The sequence below is a fragment of the Lepisma saccharinum genome, chromosome 6 (genome assembly GCF_977018435.1).
Source record: "Lepisma saccharinum chromosome 6, izLepSacc3.1, whole genome shotgun sequence".
NCBI lineage: Eukaryota > Metazoa > Arthropoda > Insecta > Zygentoma > Lepismatidae > Lepisma > Lepisma saccharinum.
The window spans coordinates 44164818-44188260 of NC_139234.1; the positions used below are offsets into that span (position 1 = coordinate 44164818).

Consider the following 23443-nt stretch of genomic DNA (forward strand, 5'->3'; position numbering starts at 1 on the left):
ACCAGAGAGGGGGTATGGGATCCGGATGTCCTCCTAGTCGAGCCCCACCCCTCGACGCTCAACAAACAAGATAAACTATACTCTGTCCCGGAAATCTCTGGAGAAGGCGGCGCATAACGCTAGAGAAGGGGAGAAAACGAGTGCAGCCGGATATCCCTCTTCAAGCACTCACTTCCTCTCTCACGCGTTCATTGGTCGAGCCCTCTCGAGTCACTACTTGCGCAGAGACTTCTTTTCGTTCGCTTGCTCCAGATATTCCCAGGAGTCTGTGGAGCAAGATAATGAAAAAAGTCCTCTGCGCATGTATTGACTCGACCAATGAACGCGTGAGAGGGAAAGGGATTGCATGGATGGGGCAACGTCACTGCAGCTACCAGCAATGCTTAAATCAGCCCAATGACTTTCTCCCCATATCCACAGCTATGCGCTTCGTTGCTCCAGAGACTCCTGGGAAGTAGTACAGCTACGTAAATGTTCTTTTAGTCCAAATATGCATTTTTGTATGGTATTTCATGGCATATATTAAATGTATTCGCCATGGGCGTCCGCAGACATTTCTGGAAAGAGTTGATGTAATTCGAATGGTGGAATTGTAGAGATATTTTATAAAAAAATATATTATTGTGTGTGTCGCTCCCCTAGAAAGCAGCTATGTACTATTCAACTTTACAATTCCAGCCCCTCCCCACAAAAATTCTGCGTACGCCAATGTTCATGGGCTCGATGATTTCGGGTATGGGATTGCAAATCAAATTTCAGCCAGAATAAAAAAACTCGCCCGTCCCCGTGGCGCGGTGGTCAGGCTACCAAGCTACGAAGCCAGAGGTATCAGGTTCTAAATCTCGTCAGACATTGATACGAGATCGGAACATGTCTGTGGGTAAACCAGTATTCACGAATATAAAGGTTCAATAACAATTTTCTCCTTTGGATTGGTTGAAACAAAACCACGCCAGGCTGATTCTGAATAATTAGCAATAAAGTTAGGAAGCTGAAATACAACAAATCAAAGTGGACGTCTGATTTGACAATGATTGCATTCTTGTCTATCACATACAAAAAATTTTACTCGACTACCTAACTGTCAAGTGAGGAACTTAAACGCATGATAAGCATAGTTTTTTGCTTCGATGAATGTATGTACATTCTTGGGAAACATCAATTACGGCCATCGAGGAAAGAAACTGTTACGTCGCTGCAAAGGAAGTGCATCACGTAGTTTTGAAACGATAGTCTTTTGCCACTTCAGCTTACCATTCAGAGCAGAAAAACTCGTGCAATGGAAAGTCACAAAAAATGCAATTTCATGCACGTTCTCTCACCTACAGCCTGTTTAAGCAACCTTGAAATTCGGATTGCACAACAGTTTTTAGGGAAGTTCCAGCAGATGATGATACGTATTAAAGGCTTACGTTAAGAAGGTCGTCGGTCGTGGAAGATTTTCCAGGTTGTCAGCGTAAATTTTTCTTGCCAGATTTAAAATGTCGGGAAGCTAGTTCAAAGCCTACTATTTATCGTAAAAGGTAAAGTTCCCCGTGCCATAAAGGCACACTTAGGGGGTGTGGGGGTATGGCCCCACACATTCTCGATATCGGCCATTTTAGAGGTGATGTGATCAGCACCCCACTCCGGCCGCCTTTAGCCCCAGGGCACCCCTTGATTTGAGGCTGGGTGAGCCCCCAAAGCCGCTTTATGCGGGGACAAGGCCTGAAAAATTCAGACCCTAGATCACCAACCCCAGGAATCGAACCCGGCTTTCCCGACTAGACCACAAATTGGAAAGTTTAACTAGAACTTTAAGCCAGATAAAACAGAATGGTGGTTTCATTGCCAACAAAAACTAGCCGTTTCCATCTATCTTTCTCACTTCTATGTCTTGCAACTTTTTTGTACAAGCCACACGGGATGCGAGGCGCCGGACGGTCGCCGACCCATTGCTACGCCTCTGCATGTTGGCATAGGAGTTGAAACTAGTATAATAGCTAGCTAGCATTAAGTTTGCTCACTTCGGTGACACCAGAATTAGGAGGCATTCTAGTGTGGCAGTGTGTTTCAAAAGCCGAACGATACTAACTTTGATTGCCTGTAACGTGAAATCCAGGTGAGACATTCAAACTGGGTTTTCTGCATTATTTTTGATTGCCAGTTCATTTATACTGCTCCAGGGGAATTTAACATCCCTTAATCTTTGGTCGTTTGAATCAGGGTGCGAAATCCCGGGGGTAATTTCCCCCCTCCAAACTTTTCCGGGGGGGGGGGGAGTTTTTGTTCTAACAACAGAGGCAAACCTTGTTTAAGGCGAGGAGGGATAATTTCCCCTAGGTCTTTCTCGCTGGGGCAGCTGCCGATCACTGTTGCCAACTTCGCTCTTTTGGAGCCACATCTGGCTCTTTCGTGCACTGTGAACTGTGGCACCCGCCCTCTGCCCCACTGGCTCCGGCCCATAAAGACCAACCATTGCCATGAGTGTACATTTTGCACGTGACGTGATATTCATATATAGGCTGCGTCACCCATCCCTTCTTTCCTCCCCAGGTATTTTTATATATAGCGCTGTGGCTAAGGTGAAGATGACAATATTATTATCCGGGAATCCTTTATTTTCGATTTCATATGAACATCATTGGATTATTGAGATCGGTGATGCTGCCAAATCTAGGCGGTGAAAACTAAGAATATATTGCCATCACTTTAAAGCTAAGAGTAATAGCAGCGCCCCCACCCCTCTGACACCTAAAATTACCCTAGGAGACACTTTATGCAGCTTTCGTTAATGTAGCTCCTTGAAAGTCATCTTTAGCTCTATTAAAGGTGAAATGTAGCTCTTTTATGCACATCAGGTTTGGCAACACTACCAGGATGGCCGTAGGAGGCAAGGAGAAATGCACTAGGCTCATGGGACCATTATTTTATTCTTTCTCTTGGTAATATCAAACATCCAATGACGTAGAAGTACCTGGACGGAAAAGGACACCTTGAACTATGTCATAGTAGAAGGAAGAGTCGAAACTCCCATTTGATTAGCCGTAACTTGAAGTTGAGGTAGACTTCCCATAAGGAATACATCGGATTCTGTAAAAACTTATTAATCATATTTTTCAAACATCGTGTCTAGCTTACTAATCAACTTGAAAAACAGTTTCCACTTGCAACATGGAGAGAAATTCATACTCTCTTGCATACTAAAACCTTTTTTTTAAATAGCCGTGCCCAATCCGACGATATTGAAATAAATGCACAACTAGCGCATAATTGTCCCTCCTCGCCTAAAGTCGAATATACTCTACTGGAACAAGATCGAAAACACATACAAAGAACAATCATCATCTCTAAGGACACTGAACCCAGCAATCACCAGAACATAGAAATTAGTCTGACTTGTTATTTCATCATCATTTCTCATCCCCTTTCGTCAGCTACCGCAAACTATATAAATATATTAATGAAACACGTAATGGCATTTACATTTGAATTTTATACAGGAAACTATTATCTTCTTAATGTCTGAACTTTTGCCCCTCGTGTGCACTCCCTGAGTTGCCGTGGTCCACCGCCTAGATGGCAGTGGTGACGTTTGAGACTGCGCGGAAGATGCTCGCGTTGCTTACATAGCTAACTACATAAGAAACAAAAATGCATGTTACTTACGTTTGGAGAAGAGCTCAGCAGCTGGATAGTTTGGAGAATTTCGGAGGTGATTTTGCTGTCTTCGAGGCACTTAATTCCTTTCTTATCTCCTTGGTGCGGAAGAAAAATTGACATTTCAGATAGTGAAATACGAGTTTAGGTAGCGTACGCAGCACATGATCTTCACAGCATCCTAATTGCGAAGTTTTTACAGCAATTATATTTAAATTGTCCAAACACTCAAAAAATATATCACCCCCATAAACTATTAGCACATGATAATTTCTCTGCAACAACATCTTCCACTCGTAACAGCACCACATCATAAACACTTTTCGATGCATAGGTAAGGTATTTACAGCTGTCACCCGAACCATAGTCTTGGACAGGGGCGCCGACTTGTCAAAATTATTGGGGGGGAGGGGGGGCTCTGATCACTGAAATAAATTAATGAATGAATCACTCTCCCTTTCTTAAGTTTTGGGCTCAGTGTTCGGAATCTCATAAAAGCCCATGAATTCCTCGAAAATATCAATTTTAACAATACTCATAATTACATACTTAGTATATAATAATATGTCATGTGTTTTGCTGTCTCTGGTCATAGCCCCCCCCCCAAAGTTGATGGTTTAGCGGTCTCAGCCCCCAAAAGTTGATGGTCTAGAACATTTCAAATGTGAATTTAAAGTTAAGTTCAGCCCCATGGAGTCGGCGGCTATGGTCTTGGATTAGCGTGAGGCAGGTACGTTAGTTGGTTCCCCGTGCAGAAAAGTTGTACACACTTTACAATGTGTCACTTTTGAAATATACCGCACTGTGTATCCTGCCAAATGATACACCAAGTATTCTTTACCAACACTTTGTTCATTTAAGTACGGTATGTTGTTTTCCCAGTCCGGTATTTGAATTTCATCTTCAACAATGGAAATTTTTTCCCTTATTTTATTTTCAGGTTGCTTCTTCACCGAAAGATTTTTATTTTCGGTTTCTCTTGCCAGAGTTCGCATTTCATTAACAAAAGACGTCAGAGGAGATTCAGTCCTGTATTCACAGTTTCCGCCCGAACGTTACTAAGGTGGCATTCAATCATGTAGTCACAGACAACGTCTGGATTGCAACACATTCATGGGCTTTCAATGGAAATATTACAATCCAGAAGTTTGTGCCTACTACCAGGTGTTATGCCTGCAATTGTGGCATATGGCCTACGACATGTCAAATCCAAATAGCTTCCGCTTCAAAAACAAAAAACTACAATTTTGCATGGAGATAGTTTTTGTCCAGAATTGAAAAAGGAACAAAAGAGGTTCTTAAGTTGTTTTCTTTCATGTTTCGCACTTTTATTGATAATTTTATATATATAAATTTAACAGTTTGATGTATTCATAAATTACCCTGATTAAACCTTAATTGCAAGAAATTGGACAGTAATTGTTAAAAAAATTGAGGGCCTCCAACCCGAATCTTACAAAATTTATTTAAAAAAAAAAATTCATGTCATTAGTAATGATTAGGGGGCAAACTATACACATTAAAAACCTCAAAAATCATGAACTTGTAACCAATTTTCTTCTCTCTTTTTCACAGTAAATAATTTCCATTAATGTTACAATTAATGACAAAGTTTTTGTGCAAGTTCTCCAGAGTAAATGATGTTCTTGTATTGTGAAAAAGAGAAATGCAAGAAAATAATTTGCCCCCAATCAATAATAATAAAAGTGTGGAGCAACAGTCCATGAGAGTCAGGGTCTACCTACCGAATGCCGCCCTCTCTCCTACCTGCCAAAGTGGGGATCATCTGACCAGTTACTGGGTAACATGTGATCAGCATGACGAACCCTCGGTTATTGTAGGTTTCCATGACCGGGTTATGCCACTCATTCTTAGCTCTGCAATTTCCTCACAATGGTGGATGACAACCCGTCCCATACACAGGTCGAAATGGTATAGGTGTAGTATGTATCCACATTCTCGACATACGAAAATCAGGACTGATCCTTTGTATGTTTTCTTTATTTTACTTTCACGTAGGTTAGGTTAGATATTTCATCATTCTTCTAAAAGTCCTGATTGAGTCAGTTTTCTGATTTGCAGTGTTCAATGAACACTCGTAACCTAACCTACGTTACAGTAAAATAAAGAAAACATACAAAAATGAAGAACTTCCTACCTATTCAAATGTGGAGACATACTACACTACTTTTGGTGTGTATGGACAGTCATCTGACATCTGTTCCTTATCGGGAGGTGTTAGGGGACCACTTACATCCCACAATGCAACACTTCTATTCTCACGGGGATGGCATTTTACAGGACAACAATGCACGGTGCCACCGAGGCGGGACTGTACTTGCTTGGCTGGAGGAACTTTCCACAGAGATGCAGCGTATGAATTGGCCCCATAACTCCCCTGACAGGGTGGCTACAAACAAGCAGAAATTAAATTCCCCGACTTCTCCAGGTTTTCCAGGACAACATTTACTCCCTGACAATTACAAACTAAACAAAATAGATGTTTTTGGAAGTGGAAATAATAAACTTGTAGAGATCCAGGTATGGATTTGTTAAGTACCAATATTATCTTCTATGAAATTGATTTAATTTCTCAATTCTCAATGATCTGAATTCAAACTGCAAAATAGTGAATTCGGAAAATTATTACAATTCACAAGCTAGGGAAGGATTACGGAATTTTATCATATGCAGCAAGTTTAAAATAAAATACTTTATTATTTTTAAAGTTACCACTAAATGAGATTAGAGTGAAGAGTGATTAAGAAATATATTTTGTAATTTATCAGTCTCCTTATCCATTCTTCGTATAATATGTTGATAGTTCCACTGGGGTTTGGAACCCTCTGCTTGCAAGAACCATGAGTGCAGACTCATTTTTCGATGCATAAAGCTACTTCTCTCTCCTCTGTAAAGCAAACAACTTAACTCTTGCATATAAGTCAAACAATTGAATTGTACAAAAAAAAAAAAGTGGCAGATTTCCTTACATTATCAATGGGATGTCTGCTTCAGTACAGTATATTCAAGTGAAGTACTGTGAAACTGACAACATGCAGTTATACCATTATTGCTGACGAAAAGGGTATGTACAGGTATTAGAAATTTAACACAAGCAATTTATAGAATTGCATTGTATAGGTACCCGATTTAGTTTAAGCAAACATTAAAACAGGAACACACTGTTCATAACAGCTTCTGAAAGTTCATATACGAGGGGCATCCTGAAAAAAGTTCCAATGGGGCCTGTACACAGCACTAGTGGCTGGAGAGCGACACATATATGAAGGCGGGAAGAAGTGGCATGTAGCTGTAATCTGGTACAGTCGCAATGCAGCAGTTTTACGACAGTTCTAGGTTAAAGATCTCAGCCCTCATACAGTCTCCCACCAACTGCGATGTAGCCTACGTGTAGTAATCAGATTTTGGCACAGAGCCACCAGCAATCATTTGAGGTGTGCAGACCGGATGTCATGAGTGATAGTATGGTCAGACGATGGTGCAGACAATTCACGGAAGGCCAATCGAATGTGCACAACCCCATACAGCTGAGTACACGTGGGGTCCTTTGCATCACCTCAGGTGAGATATCTTGGACCACTCCCTGTACAGCTCTGGCCTTGCATGTACAGACTTTTGTCTCTTTGTTCAACTGAAGATGTTTCTGGCAGGACAAGGATTTGACAGCTACACTGCGGTAGAGATAGTTCCAGTCTTTGCTGTCAGACACATATGGCATGGTCATAAAAAATTTGGTGCTATGCTAATACAAATGCCAGAACAACGGTGGTGAAATTAGGTTAGGAGTCACTGTTACTAATGCAATAAATTATTACTGCTATTCTTCTTTCATTTATGCCTAATCAGTAGGGACCTTGATTTTTTGATTTTTTCCAAATTGGTGTAATTTTTTATTATTTATTTCTTACTATTCTAAGTTATTTTCCCCAAAATTCACATTTTCATTTTAGAGCATTTTCTTGAAAATACCTAAAAATATACCTTCATGGTGTTTTTAAATTACTGTTTCAAATTGTAAGTCACATGGCCTAAGCATCTTCATGAGAGTGATATCTTGGAAGTTATTTTCCATAATCCCTTTTTAATTTTAGCGTAAGGGTTTTAGACAAGGTGATTTCCCCATATATACTGAAGGGTGTATAATGACCATAAATGTAAACGCACCCAAAAATTTTAAATCAAGCAACTTCAAGTGGCAGATACTCATATATTACGGTACCAAAAATTGTCATTATCTTTTCTTTGGATTGTTAGTGTTATGTTTCCCAAAATTTGCATTTTTATTTTAGAACATTTTTCTGCCAAATATACCAAAAGTTATACTTCATACTTCCATTGCGACTATTATTTTAAATTGAAGGTCACATGGTCTACGTATTTTCGTGACAGTTTGATATATTGGAACAGATTTTTGAGCAAGTAAAAGTGCTCCCCTGTGCTTAGCACCAAGCCATCTAGGGGTTGTGGAGTTAGGGCCCCACACTTCCTTGATCACGGCCGAAGGTGGGGGTGATGTTATCAGCACCATGCTCCTGGCTACCTTTACCCCCCGAAGTTTCCTCCAGGTAGCTGCTTGATACAACGCTGGGTGAGCACCGGAGCAGTTTGAACAGATGGAAAAGATCCAGGTTCTCCCCCGCAGGGGATCGACCCTGGGTCTCTTGCATGGTAGCCAGATGCCCTAATGACTGAGCTTTATTATTTCTCGCTCGACAAATGCCGATGGTGCGCACTTAGCTTGGTAATTCAAAACACACATCCCGCAACAAATGCTGAAGATGCGGCTCCCTTGTGATGGTAGATACGCACTCGATCTCCTGTTAGAACCCTGCCACGTTGCTCTGTGATGCAAATTGATTTGATAGAAGTTGAAAAAATCGTGGGAAATACATGATTTAATGTGGCTATCTGAATTATTCCATGGATAACAGGCATTATACTTTAGTGCCTCCACCTGCCTGTACAGCACTCACCAACCAACTCACCAGACAGGAAGGGTCCATAGCCTGTTGGGACCACACACGCACATCCCTGTCAGTGCTGCAGCAAAAAAAAAAAAAAAAAAAAAGATTCATCGGACCAACATGCCCTTTTCTAATCATCCACCATGCTTCAATCAGCATGCTCATGGACCCAAGTGAAATGAAGTCTGCGGTGACTCTCTGCTGTGGAACTTCATGAGTGCCAGTGGCGCCGGACAGTTGCATGGAATATGGGTATTGTGCATCTACTGTTGTATTGGTCCTGTAATTCCTGGATGTTGATGGTGCGTTCAGCTGTCACGAGCTGTTTTGACTCTTATGCTCTCCCCACGGTGTCACCTTTCGAACGCCCTTGCAATTCTGCCTCTTGGTGGTCGTTGCCCCATTTTCTTGCCACACACTCTACACCTTCACTACACTGGTATGAGTGCGTCCGACCAGTGTCACTGTCTGGGTTATTGATGCACCTGATGCTCGAGCACCCACAATCATGCCATTTTGGAATGATATTAAATCCTGACCATCTCTCATTTTAACGTGTGCTGTTCGACTAACATGTAGCGTTGTGTCTATATATTCACCACAATACTTCCAGCCGGGGTGGTCAGTCATGTGATCAGAGCAGCATTTGGGTGGGTCCTTGTTGTTTGGAGGTATGGTCGTTGTTCAGTGAACACTCAGTGTAAATAGAATAATGTGCATAGGATTTATTTTAAATTAGATAATGAATATGGGTTGGTGAAACCTTCTAATGGCAAGTTTGTGAGTAGTGATCACAATAAAATACACGTTACATCATATACAGATCACAATAAAATACACGTTACAGCATATACAGAAATGTATTACATTATTTATTTTAATTATACAGGGTGTTGCAAAATACCTGTTACAACGCTTGGGAGGTGATTCGACAAGGAAAAACAAGGAAAAATGCCATGCGAAAAAATGTCAAAATCGGCACCGTTTGCGAGTGACAGGCGTGCGAAAATCGCCTCACACCATGTGTAAAGTACAATAACTCAAGAAGGAATGTCGGATTAAAAGAATACAAACAAAATCGAACCTGGCGAATACAATGGTGCATAAATTGAGGTCCAGTGTAAATCGCGCAAGGGGACTCTCAAAGAAAGTGGGGACTCCCCTGATGGAAAATATATGAAATTTATTACTATTTTCTAGATAATGTTGAGATCGGAATGTAGGCAGTAAAAAATGACTACGTATGTCCACATGTCCCACTACTGCTGGGACACCGTCCCACACTCGGGAAATAGGAAATTCACTCGAAAATGACGCTATGCCGTCAAATTACGCTCAGATTGATTTCAGCTAATTGATACAGAAAGCCCCACTAGAGGCGCTGTGAGTGTAGGTCACCTGTTACGTATTAGTGTTGGTGGATACTACGTAGAGAGTGTAGTTGACCGTTGTTTTTTCCTGTCTTGTTCTGCGTCTCCCAACGTGGAGTTTAGTCTGGCGTGTGTGTGGTTGAATTGCACCAAGGAATATTGTACGTAGAGTACGTATTCCCGTGTTCTTTCTCGGTTTGCAACAGCTGCGTGGACACCTGTGTGACATTATGTGAGTGCTAATCACGGTAGTTGTGATCCGTCACTCGGAGGGAAAGTGCCCCTGTTGTTAGGCAGTTCTCGAACAGGACAATGGTGGAGTACTCTACCCATGAGCTTGCTGATATGCATCTCGTTTATGGAGAGGTAAACCGAAACAGCCGTGAAGCATGGCGTACGTATCACAAACGTTTTCCCAATAGGCGGTTACCAGCACATGCACTCTTTCAAAGACTTGATGCTCGACTGCGTGAAACTGGATCTCTACTACCCCGTAGGTGGGATTGTGGAAGAACCCGCACTGTGTGCACTGTGCAATTTGAAGAGGATGTGTTGGACATGATACGAGACCATCCTGACACCAGCACACGTGTCATTGCTTGTACTCAACAAACCCACCATAGCAATGTGTTCCGCGTTCTTCAGGAGGAGGGATTGCACCCATACAAATTGCATAAGGTGCACCACATACTGCCCACGGACTTTCCCCTACGCATGGATTTCTGCCAATGGTACGTGCAACAAACTCTTGCCATTCCAGATTTCCCAACAAGAGTTTTGTGGACCGATGAGGCAATATTCACCAGGGACGGCATGTTCAATAGCCACAACAGCCACGTCTGGGATATGAACAATCCGCATGCAATCATTGTGCGCCATCATCAACATAGGTTTGCAGTGAATGTGTAGTGTGGCGTGGTAGGTGACCACTTGATAGGCCCGTACATTTTGCCCTCTACTTTGTGTGGTGGGAATTATCGGGTGTTTCTACATGACGTATTACCTGAACTTTTGGAAAATGTGCTACTGGCAGGTAGACAACGTATCTGGTTTCAACACGACAGCGCCCCCGCACATTTCGACCCTGGAGCCAGGGCCTTACTCAACGATATTTTCGGCGATCGTTGCATAGGCAGGGGTGGACCTTTACCGTGGCCACCTTGTTCCCCCGACCTCACACCACTGGATTTCTTTGTGTGGGGAGAAATGAAAAGGCTCGTGTATGAAACCCCTGTGGAAAGTGCTGAGGATCTCGTTGCTCGTCTTAGTGTCGCTGCTGGGACAATTGTTGACATGCCAGAGGTATTTGCGCGTACCAGACAATCAGTGCTTCGCCGATGCAATCTTTGTCTTGAAGTCAATGGCGGACATTTTCAACGTCGTCTCTGAGTATACCGGTGTTTGTGAGCCCCTATCAGCACCGCATAGTGTCCTTTAGTGAAAGGTGCGAGTGAAGATGCTGCATATCGCTGTACTTCATACCGTCGATCTGCATGTGCGGAGGTTGTGCGCTTCTCAGTGGAATCCCTTCCAGATGTGCTGCGCCTGGAAATGTTACATGCCATTGTGTGCGTTTTCTCGCCATTCTCAATCTTCATTCCTTCGAGGATTACCCACTTTCTTTGGGGAGCTCTCTTGTAGTATATGTACAGCCTGACGACATGTGGCCATTGTTTAACTTTTGTTTTTCGTACTGCAAAGTAGTGTGTCAACATTAAGGGATTGAAAACGTTTTTATATGATTTTCCAGGTTTTTTTTCCATTTGGGATGGTGTCCCAGCAGTAGTGAGACATGCGACAAATTGGTTTGTTTTCTTCTTCGTACCGTAATGTGAACCGTGTACAACAGGAGATTTGCAGTTATTTACCTATTTCCCGGGTGTGGGACGGTGTCCCAGCAATAGTGGGACATGTGGACATACGTCGCCATTTTTTACTGCCTACATTCCGATCTCAACATTATGTAGAAAATAGTAGTAAATTTCTTGTATTTTCCATCAGGGGATTCCCCACTTTCTTTGAGAGTCCCCTTGCACAATTTACACTGGGCCTCAATTGATGCACCATTGTATTCGCCAGGTACGATTTTCTTTGTATTATTTTATTCCGACATTGATATCTTTCTTCATTCTTCAGTTATTGTGCCTTAAACATTGTGTGAGGCAATTTTTGCACGCCTGCCACTCGAAAACGGTGCCGATTTAGACATTTTTCCCTTGTTTTTACTTGTCGAATCACCTCCCAAGCGTTGTAACAGGTATTTTGCAACACCCTGTATATAACATTATATCATCATTTATTAAATATTCATTATGTGATCAGTATACTTTTTTTCTGATCAAATATTTGCTTTAATTATCTCTGAATATTAAAACGTTTTGTATGTATGTTCATTGGGGTACAGTTTACTTATCATATCATCACTCATCCCAATCTTCGCAGATTAGCCAAAAGTTGCACAAAAGGCGAAGGAAAATAAAGCAAACCAATCAATCTTACTGCTTCTCCCTAAAGTTCAAAATAAGCACTAGTGTGTTGCTGAAACCATTATTTCTAATATGAATGCAGATGCAATCTAAAATTTGATTGCTCCCCGGTGCTTAGCACTAAAATGTAGTACTAGTTGTGTGTTTATGTTTTTTCTTGTGTAGAGGTTGTAAGGTGTTTGGGTGTATTGTGCAGTAGTTGTGCTGTGTAGTGTGTTTGGATTTGTCTTGTGTAGTAGTTGTGGTGTCTAGTGTGTTTGTGTTTATCTTGTGTAGTAGTTGTGATGTGTTTGTATGTGGGTTTGTCTTGTGTAGTAGCTGTGCTGTCTAGTGTGGTTGTGTTTATCTTGTGTAGTAGTTATGCTGTCTAATGTGTTTCTATTTGTCTTGTGTAGTATCGGTGGTGTGTATGTATGTGTCTTGTGTTGTAGTTGTGCTGTCTAGAATGTTTGTGTAGTAGTTGTGCTGTCTAGAATGTTTGTGTAGTAGTTGTGCTGTCTAGTATGTTTGTGTAGTAGTTGTGCTGTCTAGTATGTTTGTTTTGCGTAGTAGTTGTGCTGTCTAATTTGGTTGTGTTTGTCTTGTGTAGTAGTTGTGGTGTGTTTGTGTTTATATTGTGTTGTAGTTGTGATGTATTTGGGTGTGTCTTGTGTAGTAGTTGTGCTGCCTAATGTGTTTGTCTTCTGTAGTAGTTCCTCCATTCATATTGGGGGTTAGGCATAGAGCTGACAACTCTGCACTGTAAAAAGCCATGTCAAGAATCAGCAATATAAGGCCATGGATGTTCCCAAGGTAAAATATTCCGGAGGTAAAATAGTCCCCCGTTCGGATCTCCGGGTGGGGACTACTTTGGGAGGTCCCTGGACTAAGGATAAGATCTACGTTAGGAATAAGGATATTAAATTAGGCACCTGGAATGTTCTGAACCTTTACCGGCCTGGGGCATTTCAGTGTACAGTTAATGAGATAGTCAAGTATAAATTAGATGTAGTAGCTGTCCAGGAAGTTAGGTGGCCAGGGGAAGGGAATTGTAAAACTAAAAATTATACTTTTTTCTATGGTGGTACTGAAAATCATAATTTTGGAACAGGCTTTTTCATAAATAATAGAATTATCTCAGCTCTTAAAACAGTAGAATTTATTAATGATAGGATATCATATGCAGTTTTACAGGGTAGGTGGTGTAAAATTATTTTAATAAACATACATGCACCAACGGAAGATAAAGATGATAATACTAAAGATGATTTTTATACAGAGTTAGAACAGGTCTTTGATAAATTTTCTCAGTATGATATGAAAATTCTGTTAGGTGACTGTAATGCACAGATTGGCAAAGAAGAGACATTTAAACCCACAATTGGTAAAGAAAGTCTTCATGAATTAAGTAATGATAATGGTATAAGATTGATTACTTTTGCAACCTCAAAGAATTTAATTGTGAAAAGTACCACATTTAAACATAAAGATATCCATAAATATACCTAGTCTTCTCCAGATGTTAAAACTCATAATCAGATAGATCATATTCTCATTGATAAGAGAAGGCATACTAGTATAATTGACGTTCGTACACATAGAGGTGCTGACTGTGCCAGTGACCATTATTTAGTAATTGCTAAATTAAGAGAAAGACTCTCAGTGATAAATCATAAGCAACAAAATCTAAAAGTTCTAAAATTTGATACAGGAAAGTTTACTGATGAAAGAATTAAGAAAGATTACCAAATTAAACTGTCAAATAGATTTGATGTTTTGCAGGATTTAAATGATGATGAAAATATAAATGAAACAGACGTAAATAAGAATTGGGAGCACATACATAATGCAATAGAATCAGCAGCTAAAGAAAGTATAGGATACCATAAACCGAGAAAAAGTAAGCCATGGTTTGATAATGAATGTCATAATCTAATAGAAATAAGAAATCAGGCTAGACTTAGGTGGTTAAATAACTCTGATGATACAAATCGAAACAATTATAATAGAATAAAGCGAGAAGTTAACCGCACGTTTAGAAGTAAAAAAAGAGATGACTTGAAAAGCAAAATTAACGAAATTGAAATAAACAGCAAAAATAAAAATATCAGAGATTTATATAAAGGTGTAAATGAGTTTAGAAAGGGGTGGCAACCTAAAGTAAACTTGATAAAAGATAAAGACGGTGATTTTCTAGCTGACCCAAGCGATATTCTAAATAGATGGAAGAACTACTTTAATGACCTTTTAAATGTCCATGTAGGAGATAAATCAGAAGTAAATGAAGTACACACAGCAGAACCTTTAGTTCCAGAACCTAACTTGACTGAAGTTAAAGATGCTATTAAAAGGCTAAAGAATAACAAAGCACCTGGCATTGATTTAATACCAGCTGAGTTAATTAAATATGGTGGAAATTCATTAATATGTCAAATTCATAAATTAATTTGTTTAATATGGAATAAGGAAGAAATCCCTCAACAGTGGAAAGAATCCATAATTGTTCCTGTGTTTAAAAAAGGTCATAAAATGAACTGCAATAATTACCGTGGAATTTCTCTACTCTCAACAACATATAAAATATTATCTAACATTCTTTTAACAAGACTAACCCCATATGCTAATGAAATTATAGGTGATTATCAATGTGGATTTAAACGCAACAGTTCAACTACAGATCAAATTTTTCACATCAGACAGACACTTGAAAAAAAGTGGGAATATAATCAAAATGTCCATCAGCTATTCATTGATTTCAAAAAAGCATATGATTCGGTCAAAAGAGATAAATTATATAATATATTAGTAGAGTTTGGAATACCTAAGAAGCTTGTTAGTATGATAAAAATATGCACCAGTGAAACAGAAAGTAAAATTCGTGTGGGTATTAATATGTCTGACAAATTTACAATTCATGATGGGTTAAAACAAGGAGATGCATTATCTCCATTGCTCTTTAATTTTGCCTTAGAATATGCTGTTAGGAAGGTAAACGAAACTAAAGAAGGACTAAAATTAAATGGTGTGACTCAGTTGTTAGCATATGCAGATGATGTAGACTTACTGGGGTATGATGTGAATACAATTAAGAATAATGCTAAAATATTTTTCAAAACTGCTAAAGAGATAGGTTTGGAAGTTAACAAAGAGAAAACTAAATATATGCTTACAGGCCGAAACCAAGTGTTAGGTAATAATCAAAATCTAATTATTGATAACAAATCGTTTGAAACAGTTTCCAAATTCAAATACTTAGGAGTAATATTAACAAATGAAAATTATATTAAAGAGGAAATAAAAAGTAGGCTTAATTCAGAAAATGCATGTTACTTCTCTCTTCATAAACTTTTGGCTTCTCGTTTAATATCTAAGAAACTAAAAGTTAAAATATACAAAACAGTAATATTGCCTGTAGTATTATATGGGTGTGAAACTTGGTCCCTTACATTGAAAGAGGAACATAAATTGAGAGTATTTGAAAATAGGATCCTTAGGAAAATCTTTGGACCTAAAAGGGATGAGGAGACAGGTGAGTGGAGAAGGTTACATAATTTAGAACTACATAATTTGTATTCATGTCCAGATATTATTAGAATAATTCAATCAAGACGACTTAGGTGGGCAGACCATGTGGCACGAATGGGAGAGGAAAGAGGAGTTTACAGGATTCTTGTTGGGAAACCTGATGGTAAGAGACCAGTAGGAAGGCCAAGACGAAGATGGAGGGACGTCGAGATGGACCTAAGGCAAATCGGTAGGGATGGAAAAGAGTATATAGATCTTGCTCAAGATAGGGACAGATGGAAGGCCTGTGTTGCTGCAGCCATGAACCTTCGGGTTTAAGAAGGCTAGAGAGAGAGTTAGTTAGTTAGTGTTGCTGAAACAAATAGGATATTTTGCAGAACATGCTTTCCTAATAGGCACACAGTAATTTATTATAGCATTCAGGAGTTTCAGAAACATCTGTACAGCATCATTGATCTCTTCCTGTTGGATCAGAAACGTGGAATAGGCATCGGGTGGGATGGACCGGAATGGTCATCATAACATGCTAGGAAGCCAGGTGTCCTGATTTTGGTTGTGGTCATGTGAATGTTTCTTGCTTCTTTATTCATCAATTCCCTATACATGCTCATTGGCACGATTAACCTAGAGGTGTACAAATGAGACTAAAATAACCAAAATATAAGTAATGTTTACTTGCATACACAGGTATCATAAATTTATTTATCTGCAATGCCAAGGTTGGATTTAACTAAACTGAGACTGGTTAGGTAATAAATTACAAGATACAATTCCTTGGTGCCATTCATGATTTGGGCAAATCTTGATCCAAAAAACCTAAGTTGTCATGGGCAAATCTTGATCCAAAAAACCTAAGTTGTCAACAAACGATGATGAAATGAGATGAGTGTCTATAAATGCCCGTTTGCCAAGTGTGTGTTGAAAGAATCAATGTGGCTTCAAATATGTTAAGGGAACGTATTAGCTGAAAAATGCCCGAAGAAAATGCTTTTATGAAGCCTGTTACTGAAACATTGGATTGCTGTAGATGTGTGTTTTACCACTGTTATAAAAATTTACAGTGTGTTCTTCAGCGGACCAGGCTGAAGAAACTTAAAATACGAAAAAATGTTAAATCCATGAAAATATAACATTCAGCTATGTTGGGACCATAGAGATTGATTGTATAATACAGGAAAACGTAAAATTGGAGCTTTTCTGTGTAGAAACTGTATTCATATTGTTTTATGCTCTTCAAAAATCAGTGGAAATGATTTGATCCGAAATCTTATACAATGTTTACTTTTATTTTGTTTGTGCACAGAAATATGGAGGTTATGCTGTGCCTGTGGGCAAGAGTTTGCAGCAACTTTGTTAGAAGGGAGAGGCAAGTACCACTGAGTTGAGGAATCCATCCCCTTACCACTTCTTGCCGGCCCCCATGACGGAGTGGTTAGCACAATGCGCTACGATGCCAGGTGTCCCAGGGTTCGAATCATGGCCTGGGCATGGATGTTTGTGACTGTCAATTCATTATATCATCACTCATCCCAATCTTCGCAGATTAGCCAAAAGTGGCTCAAAAGGCGAAGGAAAATAAAGCAAATCAGTCTTACCGCTTCTCCCTACAGACAAGAAGAAAAGTGATGATTCAGTGGACTTGACTTACGTGTGTTAAATGTAAGGGTACTTATATATTAAATATGTCTTTCCCCTTGCATAAAGTTTACCTGCCCCATCTTTTCAGGTTTTAGGAATTGTTTTTCGAAAACACAAAATTGTGGACAACCATGGGAGTGTGATGTGTCTGAAGAGAATGACATTTAGTCTGTTGATACCACTATGATGGAGAAACAGAAAATTATTTCAGATATGAGGGACAGTAACTTCAGTGGTATATTTACGATTTTATTTCAGAGGGCTATTATTTTGGCTGTGACTACTAACATGTCCTTACTGTCCACACCCTTCAAGATTGCATTTCACAGCATTCAGTGTAAATTCATTACAAAGGAGTTTCTCTAAGGTGTAGATTGGGGTCGTTGCTGTGCAGTATAAGGTGTCATGCTTTGGTCTCCGGCTACGGGACACGGGTTCGAGTCCCCTTGAGGAAATCGTAGCAACTTTTCCTGAGATTTCAACCGGTATAGGTGTAGTATGTCTCCACATTGGAAGGAGAAGAAAAACAGGAAGGAGAAGAAAAACAATCTGTGGTGGTTCTAGATACCTAACGTGGATGAAAACACTCAAAATTTAGAACTTCGTTTATTTTCAGTTTTCTTTACAGGATTTGTTCCTTAACAAATTTACTTATACCCATATTGGGTAAGTACCTTATCGTAACGCTCAGTTCTGTCTGAAACTTGCTGAATCGCCTGCTTTCTGACTTTCTGCAAAAGAAAGATGAAAACATAATGAGAATGCAACAAAATTTGTATCTAAAACGGTACAAAAACAAATATATCTTTTACAAGGTAACACTACATGATTCACTACATACTGAACTACTGTTCTGGAAATTTTTTTCTCATGGAAAGGTTAAAAATCAATAACCACAAACAGTAACACAATTTTAAATTTTTGGTACAGAAATAAATGGAAAGCGACAGATATCTCAGGATTAAGACCAGTCTAGCAGCTTTCATTGCATGAAGTGTGGTTAGTGTATAAAGTTCACTATCACTGTTTCGTGTCATTCGAAACATCTCTGCAACATCAGTTTTCAAGTAGCACCTCAATAGTACAGGGATCACTGTCACCAAAGGAACGAGTTAACTGTACAGCAATGCAGCAGCTCAAACAACTAATGAGTGGTTCTAAAACATATTTTAACCTCTCCATTACAAGTCAAAATTGTTCCTGACAAGTCGCAATGTCAAAGTTCAATTTTTAAAGCCATTACTTCTGCAACACTAATCAGGATCTTCCAGACCAAAGTGAAATGCGAGAAGCAATGTGTAATATTGGAGGTTCATGCTGAAGAGACACTGTCCCCTTCCACTAGAATAAGCAGATTTTATTTTATTTCAGAGGGAGCTGGAATTGTAATGTTGGATGTTACATATCTTGAGATCGGGGGGGGCAGAAAGTACCTTGTGCCCGTGAAGTCTGTGCCTAAGTACACAATAAAATATTTCATAATTACCATTTCAAGGTCACTACTTTGCCCTTTCCCAAATTCTTTACTGCTTTCATTTGATTTAATTTTCTCAAAAATTTTGGATCAGTTCCCCACCTGCATACCCATACTCAAGCTACACATGCAGCTTGTGTCATTTCAGTTCAAAAGGTTGCATTGATTAGAGAGAGTGTTCACTTCGAAACAATATGTGTCACTTGTTGCCAGTCATGTGTCACTTGGGTCTGGTCTGAAAGCTCCTCAAAAGAGTGTGGTTGAACTGTGATATCACACTGATAGTACCTGCTGGAATTACTGTACTCTTGTACTAAGATACTAAACTTTGCTACAGGAAAAAGTAGCCATGGCAACCATAAATTTTCCTCTATGAAGCTACATTAGTGAAAATCAAAACAGATCATGCAAAAACAGAAGTCTTCAAAATAAATCAAGGACTAAGACAAAGATATGGTTTTTCTCTTATTTATTCTGTAAATTGATGAAATAATTCAGGTATGTAAATCTTTAAATCCCTCAGGAATATATATTTACAGAAATATAATACTACAAACAGTAATATTTGCAGGAAACGACCACATATTGATTGCAACAAGAGAAGATAATTTACAACCTTAAATAATTTCGTATGTCACATGCTGGCAACATTTTATCTTAACAAAACACAAACAGCACAATAAGGAGACACTTTAAAAGTTGTCCGAACTTTCGACTCCATCTGAGTAGTCATCAGGGCATGGCTGGTCAAGAGACAGTTGAGGTTCCAATGATGCTGGATTCAAGGTTTTTTAAAGACCTCAACTGCATCTTCTTCACAGTCTCTCGACCAGCCATGCACTGATGACGACTCAAGAGATGGAGTCTAAATATCGGACAAACTTCTACTCATATTGTGCTGCTTGTGTCTTTTAATAAGTTCAATGAATTGTTACAACTTATAACATGAAAATTTCTGAGGATAAAACCACGTCAATGGCAATAAATGGTAAAAAAAAAAAAACACTTCCTGGAGTGAAAATAGTGATAAATGATAAAATAATTGAACAGGTGGCAGACTTTGTATATTTGGGAAGCCATATCTCAAAGTTCGAACACTAAATGGAAGTTGACAAAAAGTTACTAAATTTTGAAAAGCAAATGGGAAAAGAAATTCAAATTAGATAGCATAAATATTTTCAAAACTAACTCTTCTATATGTAACAATTTGATTGAATTGGTGTTTTAAGTCCACTTTATGCACAGTAAGGCTAATCAGGACTGGGCCTACAGTTTAAAGTGGGATCCGAACCACTCTGTGCCTCCACCACGAATCGAACCCAGGAGCCCTTGATTACAAGGCGACGATGCTACTGTGCAATCGGGGAGGCTCTATATGTAACAAAAGTTAGACTCTTCGCGAACATGATAAAACTAGAATACATTGGTCACAAATCGAGATTTTTGTGATCTGCAAGTGGAGTAACCTTATGACACAAAATTTGAAGTGAAGAAATCCAAAATAAATGGACGGTCGAAGAAATTTAAAAAATATCTGTTAAAGTGGAATCAACATGTTCTGAAGATGCCAGATACCAGTTTGCCTCAAAAATTATTAAGTTACAGGTAAAAAGGAAAAAGGAATTTAGGAAGACCATATGGCCAATAGAACGATCAACTTTTGTAGCCTCAGAACGAGCTTTGGTTAACCAGACCTGCAAGAGGAGGAAGAAGGCAACCATAAATCTGAGTTGCACAGTTACACACACACACACACAAGATAAAAATTGCCAATTTTCTGGTGCTTGTAGCATTGAAACAAGACCTCATCAATCATAACAATACTAAGAAAAGTTGTTGTTCTTGATGTACTCTTCATGCTTTATGTACAGCTGGCAGCCGACGAGAAGAGCGCTGGCAGAAGAGGTGTGACGTACTGCCAGGCGACTTCACTCTTTCGCGTGGGGGAGGTGCTCTTCCGCCAGAACTCTTCTCGTCAGCTTGACAATGACCCGCCAACAAGAAGAAAACAAGACTTCCTTCTCCCCGACTACCCCCAAATTCTGCAAATGAACCTGACCCTCCCTTTCCCTCTGTGCCCCGTCTCCCTTCATTCAGCGATCTTCTCGTCGGCTGCCGGCTGTACAGCAATATTCTGTAAGAGCTTACATTATTGCCTATCTATGCTACATACTCTTGTACAAATAGAAACACATTTGAAGCCACACATTTGTGATACAATTTTGTAGAACATTTCAGGAAACAAATTGCTAATTGCCATATTCTTATAGGCATTAGTATGTTGCGTTCCTGACAACAGGAGACAACAGTATAGGGAGTGTCAGTGAAAACCAACCAAGTTAGCAAACCAGCTGCCACAATTGCCAAACCCCTGTTTTTGGGGCCAATGGCCTCTGTATTTTACAACTTTCTCACCTGCTGACACGAGTACATTGGTAACAGCATCCATATGGCTGATCACTGAGTGGCAGGAAGTCAGAGTTATGCTTAATGTTGTATATTAAAAAAGGAAGCCTTTCCATTATGGGGACGAAAAATTACTCTTGATGGGCTAATGTAGTTTTTTAAAGCAGAATTCTGTTGAACAAAATACAAAACTAGTATTTGCCTGCCTTCTTTTATGCAGTAGTTTTTCTACAGATATGCTTTCATATTATGTGACAAATTTATATAATACACTAATACACAGAACGTCTGCATGACATATAATACACTAATACACAGCAGGTCTGCATGAATTTAGGTTCATGTAAAATAAAGCTTTCTGGTGTGGAAGTTTTTCAACTGCCACTTTAAACTAAGTCCAGTACTGACCAGACTTTCTGTGCATCAAGTGATCTTAAAAATCAATCCTAACAAAAGATCAATGTCCCAAGGAATTTTACTTAAAACTTATTCAAGGAAGTGTCAAATTATGTTATGATTGTTTTAATTAATTAATTTTACATTGCTTTTCTGCCACTTCTGGTTAATTGCAAAGGTGAAATAAAACTGATGAAGGGAAATGCCCAGGCTAATATTTGAATCTGAGACTCCTGGCAATGTATTGTGCTGAGCTAACGACTGTACCACGGAATATGGATACAGTGGAACTCCGATTTTACACACCTGATTTTTACATTTTCCCACATATCAAATTTCTTCACCTCTGTCCCATGAAAAACGTAACATCGAGGTTCCACTGTATATTTCTTAGAAGATTTTACCATTTACACATTACACATACACACACCGAAAAGTTCAGTAATGTTTTCAATATTTGAAAGGAAACCATTACTTACATTCAACACCTTCCTCCTTATTACCATCTTGCGCCTCCTTACTCTGGATTTCTTTTCAAGAGTCTTCACAACTTTCTGGTGTCGCCAGCCAACCTCATGGGACAATCTTCCAAGCAAGCAGACCTGAAAGATTAAAATGCTCTACTATTTACCTCTCAGTTATCAATGATGTTCTTAATGAAATGCCACTCTTAAATATTACAATGCGGTGTATATCCACAAAACAACTATTCTTTCTGTAAACAGTGTCCCTATAATTTTGCCCAAACCAAATTCCACTCCTGTATATTTTCAAATGAATTTCCAAACCATTTTCTACGGTTCTTAATTTCCTTTGAAAACCTGACTTGGATTTCAAAAAAATATCTTATTTCTTACGAATTTCTTTCTCTCATATGAGTCAGTGGCATACCCAAGCGGGAGTCCAGTATTCCTACCAAAAGGACATCGAATGTAGGAAAGATGGCAAAATGGGGACTGACTATTAAAAATGTGTCACTGCCTTACCCCAAAACAAAAGTCCTAGGCATGCCACTGTCAACCCCCTACTGCAGTAAAGAGGCTTGCTAATTTTTTTATTATGAAATTCCAACATTTCCAGGTTTTCCAGTCCAAAAATGAAATTTTTCCAGACATCTTGATCATATCCAATGTGGCCACGGTGGCTCAGTCGGTAACGCGTCTGACTACCATGCTAAAGGTCCCGGGTTCGATCCCCAGCCAGTTCAACTCCGGGAACTTTTCTAACAATGGAAGCAGCCCTGGTGCCCACCCAGCGTTGAATAACATGAGTACCTGGGGGAAACCCTGGGGGTAAAGGCGGTCAGGGACGTGATGCTGATCACATCACCTCCACTCACGACTGGATCAAGAAAGTGTGGGGCGTTACCCCCTATACACCTTCATGGCATGGTGCTATGCACAGGGGAGCACTTTACCTTTACTATCATGATTTTGCATTTGAACTTTTGTTTTTCAAAGCAACTCAGTGCGTGTCCTTGGTGACCAGCCTATGGCACGAAAGCAACGTAGTACACTTAGGAGACTGCGGCGCGCAAGTTATAAT

General features: G+C 39.5%; 1 protein-coding gene across 1 annotated transcript in view; it reads right to left on the bottom strand.

Annotated features, from left to right (window-relative positions):
• Nucleotides 1-18215: 18215 nt before the first annotated feature.
• The window catches only part of RpL13A (ribosomal protein L13A), a 51723-nt gene continuing 46495 nt past the window's right edge, over nt 18216-23443 (bottom strand). Inside the window, exons 5-6 of the mRNA XM_083124720.1 lie at nt 22378-22500; nt 18216-18353 (exon numbers count right to left, since the gene is read on the bottom strand). Coding sequence (XP_082980846.1) covers nt 18270-18353; nt 22378-22500 — 207 coding nt within the window. The 3' untranslated portion in view covers nt 18216-18269. The remainder of the gene's footprint in view (nt 18354-22377; nt 22501-23443) is intronic.